The sequence below is a fragment of the Mytilus edulis genome, chromosome 10, assembly GCF_963676685.1.
Source record: "Mytilus edulis chromosome 10, xbMytEdul2.2, whole genome shotgun sequence".
Lineage (NCBI taxonomy): Eukaryota > Metazoa > Mollusca > Bivalvia > Mytilida > Mytilidae > Mytilus > Mytilus edulis.
The window spans coordinates 80,585,103-80,600,003 of NC_092353.1; the positions used below are offsets into that span (position 1 = coordinate 80,585,103).

A 14,901-nucleotide genomic window follows, 5' to 3' on the forward strand; every position below is an offset into this window, starting at 1 on the left:
CTCAAACTAAAGTTATAGTCTGGAAACCAAATGTCTTCGCACGACGCTGACGACAAAGATGATGTGATTTGGAAACCAAATGTCTTCGCACCACGCTGACAACAAAGATGATGTGATTTGGAAACCAAATGTCTTAGCACGACGCTGATGACAAAGATGATATGATACCAATATAGGACCACAATTTAGTTTAGTATGTATGCATACATTGGTTCAATAATTTCAAAAACTCTAAAATTTTGAGAAACTCGTTTCACATGACTTAATTTTTTTTAACAAAATATTACATGATATTTGTACTCAAAGTAGAATATGGGGGAAATAGGGGGTCAAATAAGGCAACAATAGTATACCGCTGATCAAAAGTCATAAAACAAGGAGGGCTTCAACTGGCCCCCGATTATCTGCTAGGTGCAACAAAAATATGTTGATCCTGAGTTCATGGATAGTCTGTAATGACGATGTTTAGCGTTGACATAAATATGATTCCAGGCAAACAGATATGGCTTTAGTTAAATTTATTAAACTCTTTAAGAATTAAGGCAATTCAAGTTCGATATTTTCAAGACACTGAAATTTATTTAGGCACTGGCTACGGTTACATGGAAATGTAACAATAATAAAATAATAATTGTTACATTGGAGACTAGGAATGCAGGGCTGGGTATGGAACTGGTTAATTACGAATGTTACAATAATATTTGTTTAAACGGTTACATTGTGTTATTGTTACAATATCCGCACTTGATACAGGTCTAAATTTGGATTGTAATTTAATATTTGACACATCATACTGTGGATTCCTTTATTTTCATGGGAACCAATTTTCGTGGATTAAAGAAAACTTACAATTAAGTTTGTGGATATTTAATTTAGTGGTTTTGCCGCAGTATGCATACAAGCATAAAGAAAACTTTGATATTCGTTGAACATTTAAATTTGATGGTTTACCTGTATCCACGAAATCCATGAAAATTAGTATCCAAGGAATAATTATGAATCTACAGTAAGTATCTGACACAGAACAACTGTAGTCAAAGAACTTGAATTGGTTATGTGATTTAAATTTATATTCTATTTTTTGCTTTTTTTATAACACCCCCCCCCCTTTCCAAAATGCTACTAGGCCAATTGTTGCCCATGTTCTCACCAGGGCTTATTTTTTTAAAATAGTAACTTCTAAAAATAAATTGACAGCTAATAAACCTCAAGACAATACAACATTGCTATATACATAATTTAAAACCAGTGCAAGGGAGGTAATTCAAAATGTGTTTGAATTACCTCCCTAACACTGCTTTCAGTGGCGGATCCAGAACTTTTCCTAAGGGGGGCCCACTGACTGACCTAAGGGGGGCCACTCCAGACATGCTTCAATGATTCCCTAAATGAGCAACCAAAATTTTCCCAGGAAAGGGGGGCCCTGCCCCCCCTGGATCCGCCTATGGCTTTTAAATTATGTTTTTGAACTATATAATTGTCGGTTAACCAGGATACCCTTGTTTTTCCCCTGTTTTGCACCTTTTTCCTAAACGGTTTAAGCCATCACCCTCCAAAGCCACTTCTAACCATCCATTTGTGGTATGGAAACTTGTGGTATAATTTCAGAGAGATCCAAACACCATTCCACAAGTTATTGACCAACAACTAGAAAAATGCTTATATTGGCCCCTTTTTGGTCCCTAATTCCTAAACTGTTGGGAGTATACCCCCAAAATCAATCCAAACCTTTTATTGTGGTTATAAACTTTGTGTTTATATTTCATTGATTTCAATTTACTCTTACGAAGTTATTGTCTGGAAAAAACAAAATGTCTTCGGACAATGACGATTTGATACCAATTTTTTTTTACCAAAATTTTATGCAGTCGTATAAAAATGTCAAAAATAAATGCATGCAATAATTTCTGAGTTAACAGTAAAAGGAAATGTGGGTATTGTTGTTTATTTCTGTGTCATGTGGTCTCATGTCTAATGACCAATCATATCACATCTTTCATATACAGTAACACAATGAAACATTGACACCCCCCCCCTTTTCCAAAATGCTACTAGGCCAATTGTTGCCCATGTTCTCACCAGGGCTTATTTTTTTTAAATAGTAACTTCTAAAAATAAATTGACAGCTAATAAACCTCAAGACAATACAACATTGCTATATACATAATTTAAAACCAGTGCAAGGGAGGTAATTCAAAATGTGTTTGAATTACCTCCCTAACACTGCTTTCAGTGGCGGATCCAGAACTTTTCCTAAGGGGGGCCCACTGACTGACCTAAGGGGGGCCACTCCAGACATGCTTCAATGATTCCCTAAATGAGCAACCAAAATTTTCCCAGGAAAGGGGGGCCCTGCCCCCCATGGATCCGCCTATGGCTTTTAAATTATGTTTTTGAACTATATAATTGTCGGTTAACCAGGATACCCTTGTTTTTCCCCTGTTTTGCACCTTTTTCCTAAACGGTTTAAGCCATCACCCTCCAAAGCCACTTCTAACCATCCATTTGTGGTATGGAAACTTGTGGTATAATTTCAGAGAGATCCAAACACCATTCCACAAGTTATTGACCAACAACTAGAAAAATGCTTATATTGGCCCCTTTTTGGTCCCTAATTCCTAAACTGTTGGGAGTATACCCCCAAAATCAATCCAAACCTTTTATTGTGGTTATAAACTTTGTGTTTATATTTCATTGATTTCAATTTACTCTTACGAAGTTATTGTCTGGAAAAAACAAAATGTCTTCGGACAATGACGATTTGATACCAATTTTTTTTTACCAAAATTTTATGCAGTCGTATAAAAATGTCAAAAATAAATGCATGCAATAATTTCTGAGTTAACAGTAAAAGGAAATGTGGGTATTGTTGTTTATTTCTGTGTCATGTGGTCTCATGTCTAATGACCAATCATATCACATCTTTCATATACAGTAACACAATGAAACATTGAACAACAATAACCAAAACACATCTAGAGAAAGAAATACGTCTTCATCAATAAGCAGCCTGTCCAAAATGTCAAGTACTTTATCTTCCCTTTGGACCAGGTGAGCTAAAAAATAAACAGTGAAAATAAGTCTTAGAGACCTATTTTTTTGTGAATTCATAGATTTTAAAATAAAAAACAATACAAAACAAATTTATTACAGAATTATAAAACAACAAATAATCCATCCACATGCAGACATCATAAATACTTCACACTATTTAGCAATAAATGAAATATGGATTTACTATACTATTAAATATAGACATCACAAATGTCCTTTGTCTTCCTCTTTTGGCCACCATTCTGGTGGCATAGCTTGCACATTATAAATTTGTCCATCTTTATTTGTTACTGAAATAGTTCCTTTGATTTCAGCCACTCTTAGTAAACCAAGTCCATGTTTTCCAGCACTATTTCGGAATTTCCCTACTGACTTTCCCTTCTCATTTACAATGTTATCACCTGCTGACATACCAGTGGGTACACTGAAAATAAAGTGATTTTTTATAGTTAACTCCATAGATAAATTGACTAATGCTTTTTTCACTTTCATTTTATACCCTTGTGAATTTTTTTACAACTTTTACATTTTTTTTGCCATGACTTTTTACAGAATTTACTAATTGATTGTTAACTGATAAAAGTTGTAGTGTTTTATAGACTAACTCCTAATGGGAGGGATTGTGCTTGATATTCATATGAGGAAGACACAATCTTTCAAACAGTTTAATTGAGGTCTGGAGCTGGAATCTCAGTAACTGCTAGTAGTCCTTTGTTAATTTATGTATTATTGTCATTTTGTTGAGTTTCTTTTGTTACCTATTCTGACATCGGATTCAGACTTGTCTTAAACTGAGTTTAACTGTGGGTATTGTTGTGTGTTTGTCTTTTCTACATTGGCTAGAGGTATAGGGGGAGGGTTTAGATTTCAAAAAACATGTTTAACCCTGTCGCATTTTTGTGCATGTCACAAGTCAGGAGCCTCTGGCCTTTGTTATTCTTGTATGATCTTAATTTTAGTTTCTTGTGTATATGAGTTAAGTATGATGTCCATTATCACTGAACTAGTATACATATTTGTTAAGGGGCCAGCTGAATGACTCCTCTGGGTTCATGATTTACTCGCTGCATTGAAGACCTATTGGTGACCTTTGGCTGTTGTCTGTTCTATGGTTGGGCTGCTGTCTCTTTGACAATTTCCCATTTCCATTCTCTATTTTATAATATACAGTCAGTATGGGTTTTTCTTAACTTACATTTCAAATTTTAATGGCATTAGACGTTTCCTTGTTACCCCTGTGTGAAATGTACGTGCTGTCAGTTCTTGACCAATATAACAGCCTTTATGGAAACAAACTGAAAAAACAAGTTTTACACTGCATTTAAAAATGCCATCTGATTACAGATCAAGATTTCTGGGAAGATTAAGTGATCTATATTTTTTGTTGTTTTATAATGCTATATTACATTAAATGATTGTTGAATTTCATTTTTCTATGTACATATACGTGGTATTCAAATGTTGATATAGATCTTAAGTTTCCATTGCAAATTCTAAAATATTTTTGAGAAGCTGTTCTTGTAATCTGTTACCTTGTAAGTTAAACAAATAATTTTATGCTTCATTGACTTTTAAAAAAAATATTTATGTATAAAGTGAAACTGCGATGGGAGAGTTGTTTTATTGGCACTTATATCTTCTTATATCTATAAACAACACTCAAAACACACCAAAAGTTTGACCCTTATCAATAATAATTTCTGTAGTAAAGATTCATTGATGTCTTCAAAAAGATACAACTTTGTGTTAGACAAAATTATTGAAGTATGGAGTAAATTTCAAGATGAATCCAATTTACCACATAAACATTAAATTTCACTTCGTTTACTAAAATTATGTCCATTAATCACTAGCTTATATAAATTTAAAATCACAAAATTTTACCTCCATTTAGATAAACTAAATTACTCTCTAATGGAAAACAGTTGCCAGGAGGTAGATCAATGATGCCCTCACTCAACCCAAGCATGTATCGTCTCTCATGGTACTCCTCTTCTGTGGAGGAGGCTAATTCTGATCCTTGATGGACACCTACAAATATAGACTAGGGGAGTTAACTCTGATTCTTGATGAGGAAACAGACAAAGGAAGTAACACTGATCCTTGATGGACACCTACAAATAGAGACCAGGGGACTTAACTCTGATCCTTGATGAGGAAACAGACAAGGGAAGTAACACTGATCCTTGATGGACACCTACTAATAGAGACCAGGGGACTTAACTCTGAACCTTGATGAGGAAACAGACAAGGGACGTAACTCTGATCCTTGATAGACACCTACAAATAGAGATCAGAGGACTCAACTCTGATTCTTGATGATCAGCCAAAATATTAATATTTTGTAGAAGTACAAGCGTCTTTAGGAAGAACAAATATTTTGACAGCAGACAAGTTTGGTTGTGGCAAACTTAAGTAAGTGAACAGAATCCATAAATTTCAGAGTTTTTTCATTTGTAAAGGGGCATAACTCTAGAACAGTAAAAGTGACATCACCAAAATTCAAACTTGATCTGTGTTTTGTGGTTATAAGCATTGTGTATAAGTTTCCTAACATTTGGTTGAGGGAAACTAAAGTTAAATAACGGAAACAAAAAAATTCAGCAATTTTTCCATTTTTAAGGGACATAACTCTAGAACGGTATAAGTGACACCTAAAAAGTTCGAATTTGATTTGTGTTTTGTTGTAATAAGCATTATGTATTAGTTTCAAAACGTTTGATTGAGGCAAACTAAAGTTGGAGAAAGGAAACCAATTTTTGAATGTACGGGACATACGACAAGGGTATAACTTACTGCCCCCTCTACTACAGGGAAGGCATAAAAAAGTACAAAAACAACATACATTTCATGACATTGTCTTCGCTTGGTGCAACAATTCTCCTTCCAAAAGTACTGATTCTTGGATCTTCAGACGAGAGATAAAGAGATTTATGTTCCAATGAAAGGCCTGTTTCACATGATTCATCAACAGGGGGTAGTGCTGAAAAAACCTGGAGGTCATCACTTATATCAGAAATATTCACCTGTAAATAAAGAATATACATGTATGGAAATTACAATTTGCGTACAACAACTTTTATTATAAGTACAGTACACACAGTGAAAAGTCTTGCTGTCTGCCATTGACTTAATCATTGTGAAACAGGGTCATAGTTTCGTTGTGGCTAACACTCTGGAATATGACCCTATCTTATTGATGTCATATGTCATGTATGTCAAATACATTGAGACATTATAGGATAAATAAACAACAAACAGTAATACTCACTTACAAAATTCCCCAGTTATTTTATAAAGATATAAAAAAGATAGGTATTCCGGTAAATGACAATAAAAGCAAACGATGTGAATGTGAACAAGTATTGGTATTGGTCACCATATCTCCCTCAACAATGAGCAATACCCATACTGTAAAGACTGTTATATTAGTACATGTACAGGTAACTAAAATATATGAATGAAATTCAGTTCTCAATAGTGGTTACAGCTGTTTGTAAACTTGCAACAAAAATGTGTCCAAACTATTTCTGTCTAGTAGCATGTACATGCTATTAGGACAAGAACAAATTAGTTAATATGTATATGGACTATGCTTTGTACTGGACAAACACTAAGTAAAAGATTTTAGCTGTGCTAATTCACATGCCTTGGCTGGGTTTGGCAGAACTTTTGGGAATTTTTGTCCTCAGTGCTCTTCAGCTTCGTACTTTATTTGGCCTTTTTAACTTTTTTGGATTCAAGCGTCACTGGTGAGTCTTCTGTGGACGAGACGCGTGTCTGCCGTATATAAAAAAAATTAAGTCCTGGTATCTATGATGAGTTTATTCACAAAGGAGAGGCCAAAGATACCTAAGGGATTATTATTCAAACTATTAAAACAAACTGACAATATATATATACCTCGGCAAAAAATGAAAATCAACATCAAGAGTTTGAAGACAAATAATAATACACAAAGAAGGACATGCCACTCAACTAACAGAACTCAGGATCAGAAATACACAAGGTAGGACATGCCACTCAACTAACAGAACTCTGGATCAGAAATACACAAGGTAGGACATGCCACTCAACTAACAGAACTCTGGATCAGAAATACACAAGGTAGGACATGCCACTCAACTAACAGAACTCTGGATCAGAAATCAAGACAAATAATAATACACAAGGTAGGAGGACATGCCACTCAACTAACAGAACTCTGGATCAGAAATCAAGACAAATAATAATACACAAGGTAGGAGGACATGTCACTCTACTAACAGAACTCTGGATCAGAAATCAACCAATCAGAATACTTAATTTGGTGTTTCAAGGACAAATTTTGTAAAGATTAATGACCAAAAGAACGGAAATATTATTCTTACTCCAAGACAACCAGCCATTGTTCTTACTTCTAAATGCCATGTGCTTAATTGAAAAGGAGCAAATACAAATTTGCAAGGTCTTGGTTTAACCCAAGCAGGAATCAAACTGAATTTCTACAATTTCTCCAGTACTCTATGCAAGCACTCTTCCATCAAATCACTAAGGTAATTAAATGAACTATTGCCAGTAATTTATCATATTAAACCCAAAGGATACCAGACCAATAGCATTGACTTAGGTTAGAATCATTCTACCTACCTTTTTCCTGATCTTGTATCTTTTTAATGTTTTTATAAGATCTGTTGTTATTCGTCTATCATGTTCTACTATTACACTTGGATTGTCTTCTAAAACTTTATGGTATAAAAGTAGATCATACATCACTCTTCCCTGTAAAAAAAGATAATACATTCTTGGCCTCATGTTCCTTATCAACTGGAAACCATTATTCTACAAATATTTTTGTTTTTGTGTATTATTGGGTTGCTGTTAAATCTATGTCTCTTTAAATGCATATTTGTTTTAAGTTAACTAATTAGGTTATCTCCCCTTCCATGTTATGAGAATTATAGATGGTGTTTGTTGACAGGAATTATTTGACACCATATGTACTGAAAGAAGTACAATATCTTCATGTCAAGGCACTGACACTCAAATCATGTGCTACCATATCTCTTCAAATACATAATTTCATGCTTGCAACACATCTGAAGATTGACCAATCAGATAATTAGATTGTGTTTATCTATTTGAATATTGGAGTTGAAGCGGTGGCAAATCCTCGGGTTTTTTCCATATATAGGTACACAAACTTAAAACTCAATTTATTTTTTGTTGAATCATTACAATAAAACTTGAGATCGTTTTTCAAATCTCCTTATCATACTAGACATGTGTTTTAAAAATCTTTGTGATACCTTTTACAGTTTGGTTTAAAATTGGAATTAAAAATTGTATTTTCCCATAGAGTTTGAGGTTTCACCTCCTAGAAATTTCAAGTGCCAGGATGTTCGAAAATATGTATAAATCCTTATATTTCATGTTTACTCCGATATGATGACTCAAATAATATACTTTGATTTTTTTCAATAAGTAGAGCTGACCCTTACCATGTTCTGTTTATATACTAAACCAAACCATAACTGTTACCTGAACATTAAGGAGCATAGCATGCAATGAGGTACATTCAGGACCCAGTACTGTGACATCATTTGTGACAAGGCCTTGGAGGAAAGGGTTGACATCTGTCCCAGAAAGCTGGATCAGCCCACGACTTTTGAGAGCATGTAACGTCCAGGAGCTAGATGAAATATTTCTTCTGCAGACAATAATACTGTGAGCCACATGTAGACGTGATGAGATGTGTTGTAAAGTTTTCAGAAGGATCTTCATGTTAGCAGTAACACATCAGAATCATTATAATAATCTGATAATCTGCAAGTAATAATGTTTCTGAATTAATAAGCGTATATGATGTAAATGTATAAACTGTAAAACATCTAAAATGTTGTTTTTTTTAACTTTTATTTTGATATCAAATCAATCCATTACACAGACACTAAAAGCATGAAACCAAATGGAAGATAAATATTATTATGGACTCCTGACATCAAGTCAATATCCAAATTGGTTATTCCTGAGAGATTAACATGCATGACATGATTTTCCTAAAACTTATTTTAACATTTTTGATAATAACTTTTGATGTCAGACCATAACTGTAGAATTATACTGAACTAAATATGAAGTAATGTTACTTTATTCATATTGTATCTTTTTTGTGTTTTTTGAATATTTCTATTTCAGAATTGAATGCTTCTTTTGTAAATTCATTAGTGTGTAAAATAGAGGTGAAAGATACCAGTCAAACTCATAGATCCAAAATAAACTGACATGGTTAACTAGAGGCTCTTAAGAGCCTGTGTCGCTCACCTTGGTCTATGTGCATATTCAACAAAAGACACAGATGGATTAATGAGAAAATTGTGTTTTGGTGATGGTGATGTGTTTGTAGATCTTACTTTACTGAACATTCTTGCTACTTCTTCATCTTTAATGAACTTGGCCCATTAGTTACAGAGGAAAATATTTTGTTAAAAATTTACAAAATTTATGAAAATTGTTAAAAATTGACTGTAGAGGGCTGTTACTCCTTAAGGGGTCAACTGACCATTTTTGTCATGTTTGATTTATTTGTAGATCTTACTTTGCTGAACATTATTGCTGTTTACAGTTTATCTCTATCTACAATAATATTCAAGATAATAACCAAAAACGGCAACATTTCTTTAAAAATTACAAATTCAGGGGCAGTAACCCAACAACCAGTTGTCTGATTCGTCTGAAAATTCAGGTCAGATAGATCTTAATATCATCAACAATTTAACCTCTTGTCAGATTTGCTCTAAATGCTTCGGTTTCAGAGTTATAAGCCAAAATCTACATTTTACCCCCTATGTTCTATTTTTAACCATGACGGCCATCTTGGTTGGTTGGAGGGTCATGCCACACATTTTTTAAACTAGATACCCCAATGATGATTGAGTCCATGTATGGTTAAATTTGGCCCAGTAGTATCAGAGGAGAAGATTTTTGTAAATGATTACAAAAATTTACGAAAAATTGGTAAAAAATGACTATAAAGGTTTATAACTCCTTAACAGGTCAACTGACCATTTTGGTCACGTTGATTTATTTGTAGATCTTACTTTGCTGATCATTATTGCTGTTTACAGTTTATCTCTATCTATAATAATATTCAAGATATTAACCAAAAACTGCAAAATTTCTTTAAAATTGCCAATTCAGGGACAGCAACCCAACAACTGGTTGTCCAATTTGTCTGAAAATTTCAGGGCAGCTAGATCTTGACATGATAAACAAATCAACCCAGTCAGATTTGCTCTAAATGCTTTGGTTTCAGAGTTATAAGTCAAAATCTACATTTTACCCCTATATTCTATTTTTAGCCATGGTCTTGGTTGGTTGGCCAGGTCACGCCACACATTTTTTAAACTAGATACCCAAATGATGATTGTGGCTAAGTTTGATTAAATTTGGCCCAGTAGTTTTAGAGGAGAAGATTTTTGTAAAAGTTAATGACGACGGACAACGACGACGACGGACACCAAGTGATGAGAAAAGCTCTCTTCGCCTTTTAGGCCAGGTGAGCTAAAAATGAACAATGACAAACAGACAAATAATAGTACATTGTACACATGACACAACATAGAATATCTAAAGACTAAGCAACATGAAGTTATGAACCCCACCTAAAACTGGGGGTGATCTCAGGTGCTCCGAAAGAGTAAGCAGATCCTGCTCCATATGTGACACCCGTTGTGTTGTGCTTGGGATATTAATTTGTCCTTGAAATCGTGGTGCCCATTTAATAGGGCTGCAATAACCATGATAACCTTGAATAAATTTCTTTTGTGAAACAGTTCTTATTGTTCAAATATGTCCATTCTAAGAATCACAGCATCCAAATTATGTATGGCATTATGTATTTTTTTTTTTTTCAATTACATAATCTCAAGGTCCATTAACAATATTGACCTAATTACAAAATTTTATGTAGACGTAGAAGAGGGAAGAAAGATACCAGAGGGATAGTCAAACTCATAGATTGAAAACAAACTGACAACGCCATGGCATGGTGTTGTCAGTTTGTTTTCAATCTATGAGTTTGAGATGATGGCTAAAAATAAAAAGACAAACAGACAAATAATAGTACAGAAGACAAAAGTTAAACATTGAAAACTAAAGACTAGGCAACATGAACCCCACCAAAAACTGGGGGGATCACAGTTGCTCCAGAAGGATAAGCAGATCCTGCTCCACATGTGGCACCCATCATGTTGCTCATGTTATTACAAATCTGGTAAAAAGTCTAATTCGGTAGGTCAAAATCGTGAAAAGGGAAGGGTATTGTAATTATGACATAAGGAACATAATTGATATCACCTGTGAGTGGGGTCACCTTCTGTGTCAGTGCACAGTCGCTTGAAAGTGACTGTGGTCAGTGCAATTCCTTTATATGGGGACGAAGTCCCCAATAACAGAAGAAAAATCAATAAAAAAAAATTTTTTTTTAATTTTCATTGTACTAATGAACTCAAAATCGTTCAATTTTTTTGATGTCATGTTTTGAATTCCCACATCTGCGCAGAAATCTACAATGTTTATCCTTTTTCCGGTCTTGTTTGTATGAAACTTTGATTACATATATATTTATCAGTCTAGTATAAAATAGGAAGGAACGCAATACCAATTTCATTTTTAATAATTCCTTGATATGAAAAAACGTTACCTGATGATAGCGTTTCTTTGTTTACATTGCATATGATGTCATAACTGAAGTAAAGTCACAACTAAAATCCCTAACAATAGAACCAAAATCGGAAACTTTACAGTATTTCTGTTTCTTTTTTTAACAAATATTTAAGTTACATCAGTGTTCTCCCCAGAAATTTTGGATAGCATCACATTTTGCGTAAAAAAAATAACTGTATTTTTTTTAATGTCGTTTGTTGCGTCGCGTTGATACTCTATTTCCTTTATATGTTTTAGTTTATATTGTTCAATTCATAACTGAGAATAGAATTAAACTATAACCACAAAAACAGTTGTTTCAGTTTATGTTTTCTTTATTGATATATTGTTACAGAATTATTTTTTTCCTCTTGTGCCAAATAAAAATAAATATGTGGTTTCAGTTACCCAACAATAAGTCAAATGAATGAATGGTTCATTATAGATCAACCTGTTTATATACAAAACTAAATATCTAGTACACAAAATTAACTATTTTTATATTATATGGGGACGAAGTCCCCTATTACAGTAGAAAATTCAATAAAAAAAAATAAAAAAAAAAAAATCGGGAAAATTTCCCGAATTTTTCATTGTACTAATGAACTCAAAATCGTTCAATTTTTTTTTTTTGTCGCGTTTTTTAATTTCCGGATCTGCGCAGAACACATAACTCTACTTCCTTCTTCCGGTCTTGTTGTCGTGAGACTTTGATAAGTCTAGTAAAATATAGGAACTCAAGGAACACAATACCAATATTTCATTTTTAATCATTCTTTGTCTTTGGTATGAATAAACGTTACCTAATGCATTGCGTTTCTTTGTTTACATTGAACATGACGTCATAACTTAGATAACGTCACAAGTAAAATCCCTAACAACAGAACCAAAATCGGAAAAGTTACGGTATTTCTGTTTCTTTTTTTAACAAATATTTAAGTTACAAAAAAATTAATTTAAACAAACTTCGTCCCCATTCACAGGTAATGCCTGCCTCATATTATCAAGTAAAGATAAAGTAGCAAAAGTAGCAAAAAAAATCAATTTAAAAACTTTTTTTATCATGTTTATGAAATTCATTGTTTCATGGCACTCAATAAATTAGTCCCAGTTGTTTCTTATCTTTACATCAAAATGATATGTATTTTTAACAAAGTTATCTAACAAATAGTCTGTTAATGCGTAGTTTTCTCTCTTGGTATATTTTTTCTGTCTACTGTCCATCTGTTGCCACTATCATGAAAATGCAGATTTTTGTCATATCTGGTCCGGTTCCGATCCGCAGTTTACACAAAAATGTGCAATGGCGGCTGTAGAAAAATTTACGAAAATGAGTCAGAGAATAAACATTGTTTGACAAGAGATTGTGAAAGAATAAGACGCTTTTAATGCATTAAATGGATTAAACATAGACTTAAGCCAATTATGATAACTTTTTAAAGAAGTATTAAACTTAGTTTAGCTCTAAACCAAAATTCTCGCTCTCGTATTACCGGAAGAGAAAGAAAGTAATTTTTGGAAAGATGCACAAATAAAGGACCTTTTTAAAAAAAAAAATAAAAATCGTTTCAATCTTTGAAATTTCGTATTACAAAACGTAGATTTCGAAATGTTTTGTGATTGCATTTTTCCATGTCGAAATTGGTGATTGCAGACACGTGGTATTAGTCATGTCACAAGTGTCAGCTTGGCTTGGGATATTCGCATCCAAACAGTTATCACCCTGAGGGCAATTAACACCTAGCTATTTAATCTCTTAATTGCCTTTAGTGTCCCACTTAAAGGGATTACAATTAAGGGTGATATCATTTTTATGATCATACTCGATAATTGATGAAAGTTCAAAATTGAGGACAAGTAAAATAGCATCTTCAAAATAATTATAGCGTCGCGGAAATAATTATAGCGTCGCGGGAATTGTTATAGCATCACGGTGAAAAAATAGTGTCGCGGTACTGCGACGCTAAAATGGCCTGGGGAGAACACTGTACATGTATAAAAAAATAATTCATACAGACTTCATCCCCATTTACAGGTAATGCCTGCCTCATATTATTTGGTATACATACATGACATATTGAAACTATATATTAGAAAAAAAACATTTTTTTCCTGACCTTTCTCTATATACGTTAGGAGTCGAGTGACAGTTAGGTACATGTAAATAACACTGTCACTGGGGTCACTACTGCCTGACAGCTTTGTTTATGGGATATAATTTGTCGAGCAAGCTGGGCCTTACGTGAATTTTTAATAATCAAGAAATATTGTTACTCTATCTTCAGAACAGATGCACTTGTCAAATCTTTGAAAGCTCACTTTAAGCTAGACAGGTGAAGAAAACAGTGAAACTGAAAGTCAACTTTTCAATCATAGGACAGGGGAGATCACTCAAAATTGAAACATGCTAAAACGCGTCACAAAGTACCGAATCAGTTCCCGGAGAACCCATCAAAATTACAGACACAGTCATATATTGCAATTTAAACTCATATAAATCAATGATATGCCCTGCACTCATCGACAAATGCAGGTGTGGACAAAAAGAAACAGTTGACCATTATCTTCTGGATTGTGAGAATTATGAGGAGGCTAGAGAAAAACTCCGCTCTGCACTCTATTTCATAACATCAAAACTAACACTTGAATCAGAAGTACTAGGTTTTTATTAAAGATACTGGAAGGTTCACAAAATAGATAGTTAAGGTCCTATAAGGGTTAATTATTTATTCTTTTTTTGATTTTTTTTTTTTTTTTTTTTTTTTTGAATTAATTATTTAATTATTTATTTATTTATTTAGTTTCTCTGCAGTGCCACATCATAAATACAAATGTACTAATGAGTTTAATACAATAGAGACATAAAATTACCAGAGTGATCGAAATTACAGATAGAGATTATAGTGTCAAGTTGACACTTCTAAAGACTAAAGACTAAAGTCATTCTGCCTATAGACATTTAGGTATACTTAGGGAATTAACCTTTTAGGGGGAGGGTATGTTTTGTTTAATAAAATAAAATCTAATCTGATCCCTAATTTGATGAAAAAAAATATTCTGGTCAAGTACATGGCAAAAAAATATTCTAAATGCAAATTCCCACTTAGTTATACGTCCTTGCTTATAGTGTTAAATTTTAAAAAAAATAGTATAATTGATTGC

At 33.4% G+C, this 14,901-nt stretch overlaps 1 protein-coding gene across 4 annotated transcripts; it reads right to left on the reverse strand.

The window, feature by feature from the left end:
• Positions 1-3,127: 3,127 nt before the first annotated feature.
• Positions 3,128-14,138, reverse strand: LOC139492004 (putative transferase CAF17 homolog, mitochondrial). 4 transcript variants are annotated; one of them, XM_071280027.1, is made up of 7 exons: positions 14,059-14,138; positions 8,575-8,859; positions 7,684-7,815; positions 5,900-6,080; positions 4,939-5,085; positions 4,250-4,349; positions 3,128-3,478 (listed from the first exon to the last, which is right to left on the reverse strand). In XM_071280027.1, the coding sequence occupies exons 2-7, from the start codon at positions 8,815-8,817 to the stop codon at positions 3,259-3,261; spliced, it is 1,023 nt and encodes a 340-aa protein (XP_071136128.1). In that variant the 5' UTR covers positions 8,818-8,859; positions 14,059-14,138; the 3' UTR covers positions 3,128-3,258. The 4 variants fall into 4 exon arrangements, with proteins under 4 accessions (XP_071136128.1, XP_071136131.1, XP_071136127.1 ...); XM_071280030.1 differs by having other exon boundaries at positions 13,857-14,138; XM_071280026.1 differs by having other exon boundaries at positions 14,014-14,132.
• Between the last annotated feature and the right edge of the window lie 763 nt (positions 14,139-14,901).

What these genes read in the sequence shown, in the direction of transcription:
- LOC139492004 (XM_071280027.1), bottom strand. Translation starts at nt 8,817, where the DNA reads ATGAAGATCCTTCTGAAAACTTTACAACACATCTCATCACGTCTACAT. An exon ending in CTATGCTCCTTAATGTTCAG is followed by an intron (nt 7,816 to 8,574) that starts GTAACAGTTATG and finishes CTTTTTTTACAG; the next exon opens with GGAAGAGTGATGTATGATCT. An exon ending in GATACAAGATCAGGAAAAAG is followed by an intron (nt 6,081 to 7,683) that starts GTAGGTAGAATG and finishes CTTTATTTACAG; the next exon opens with GTGAATATTTCTGATATAAG.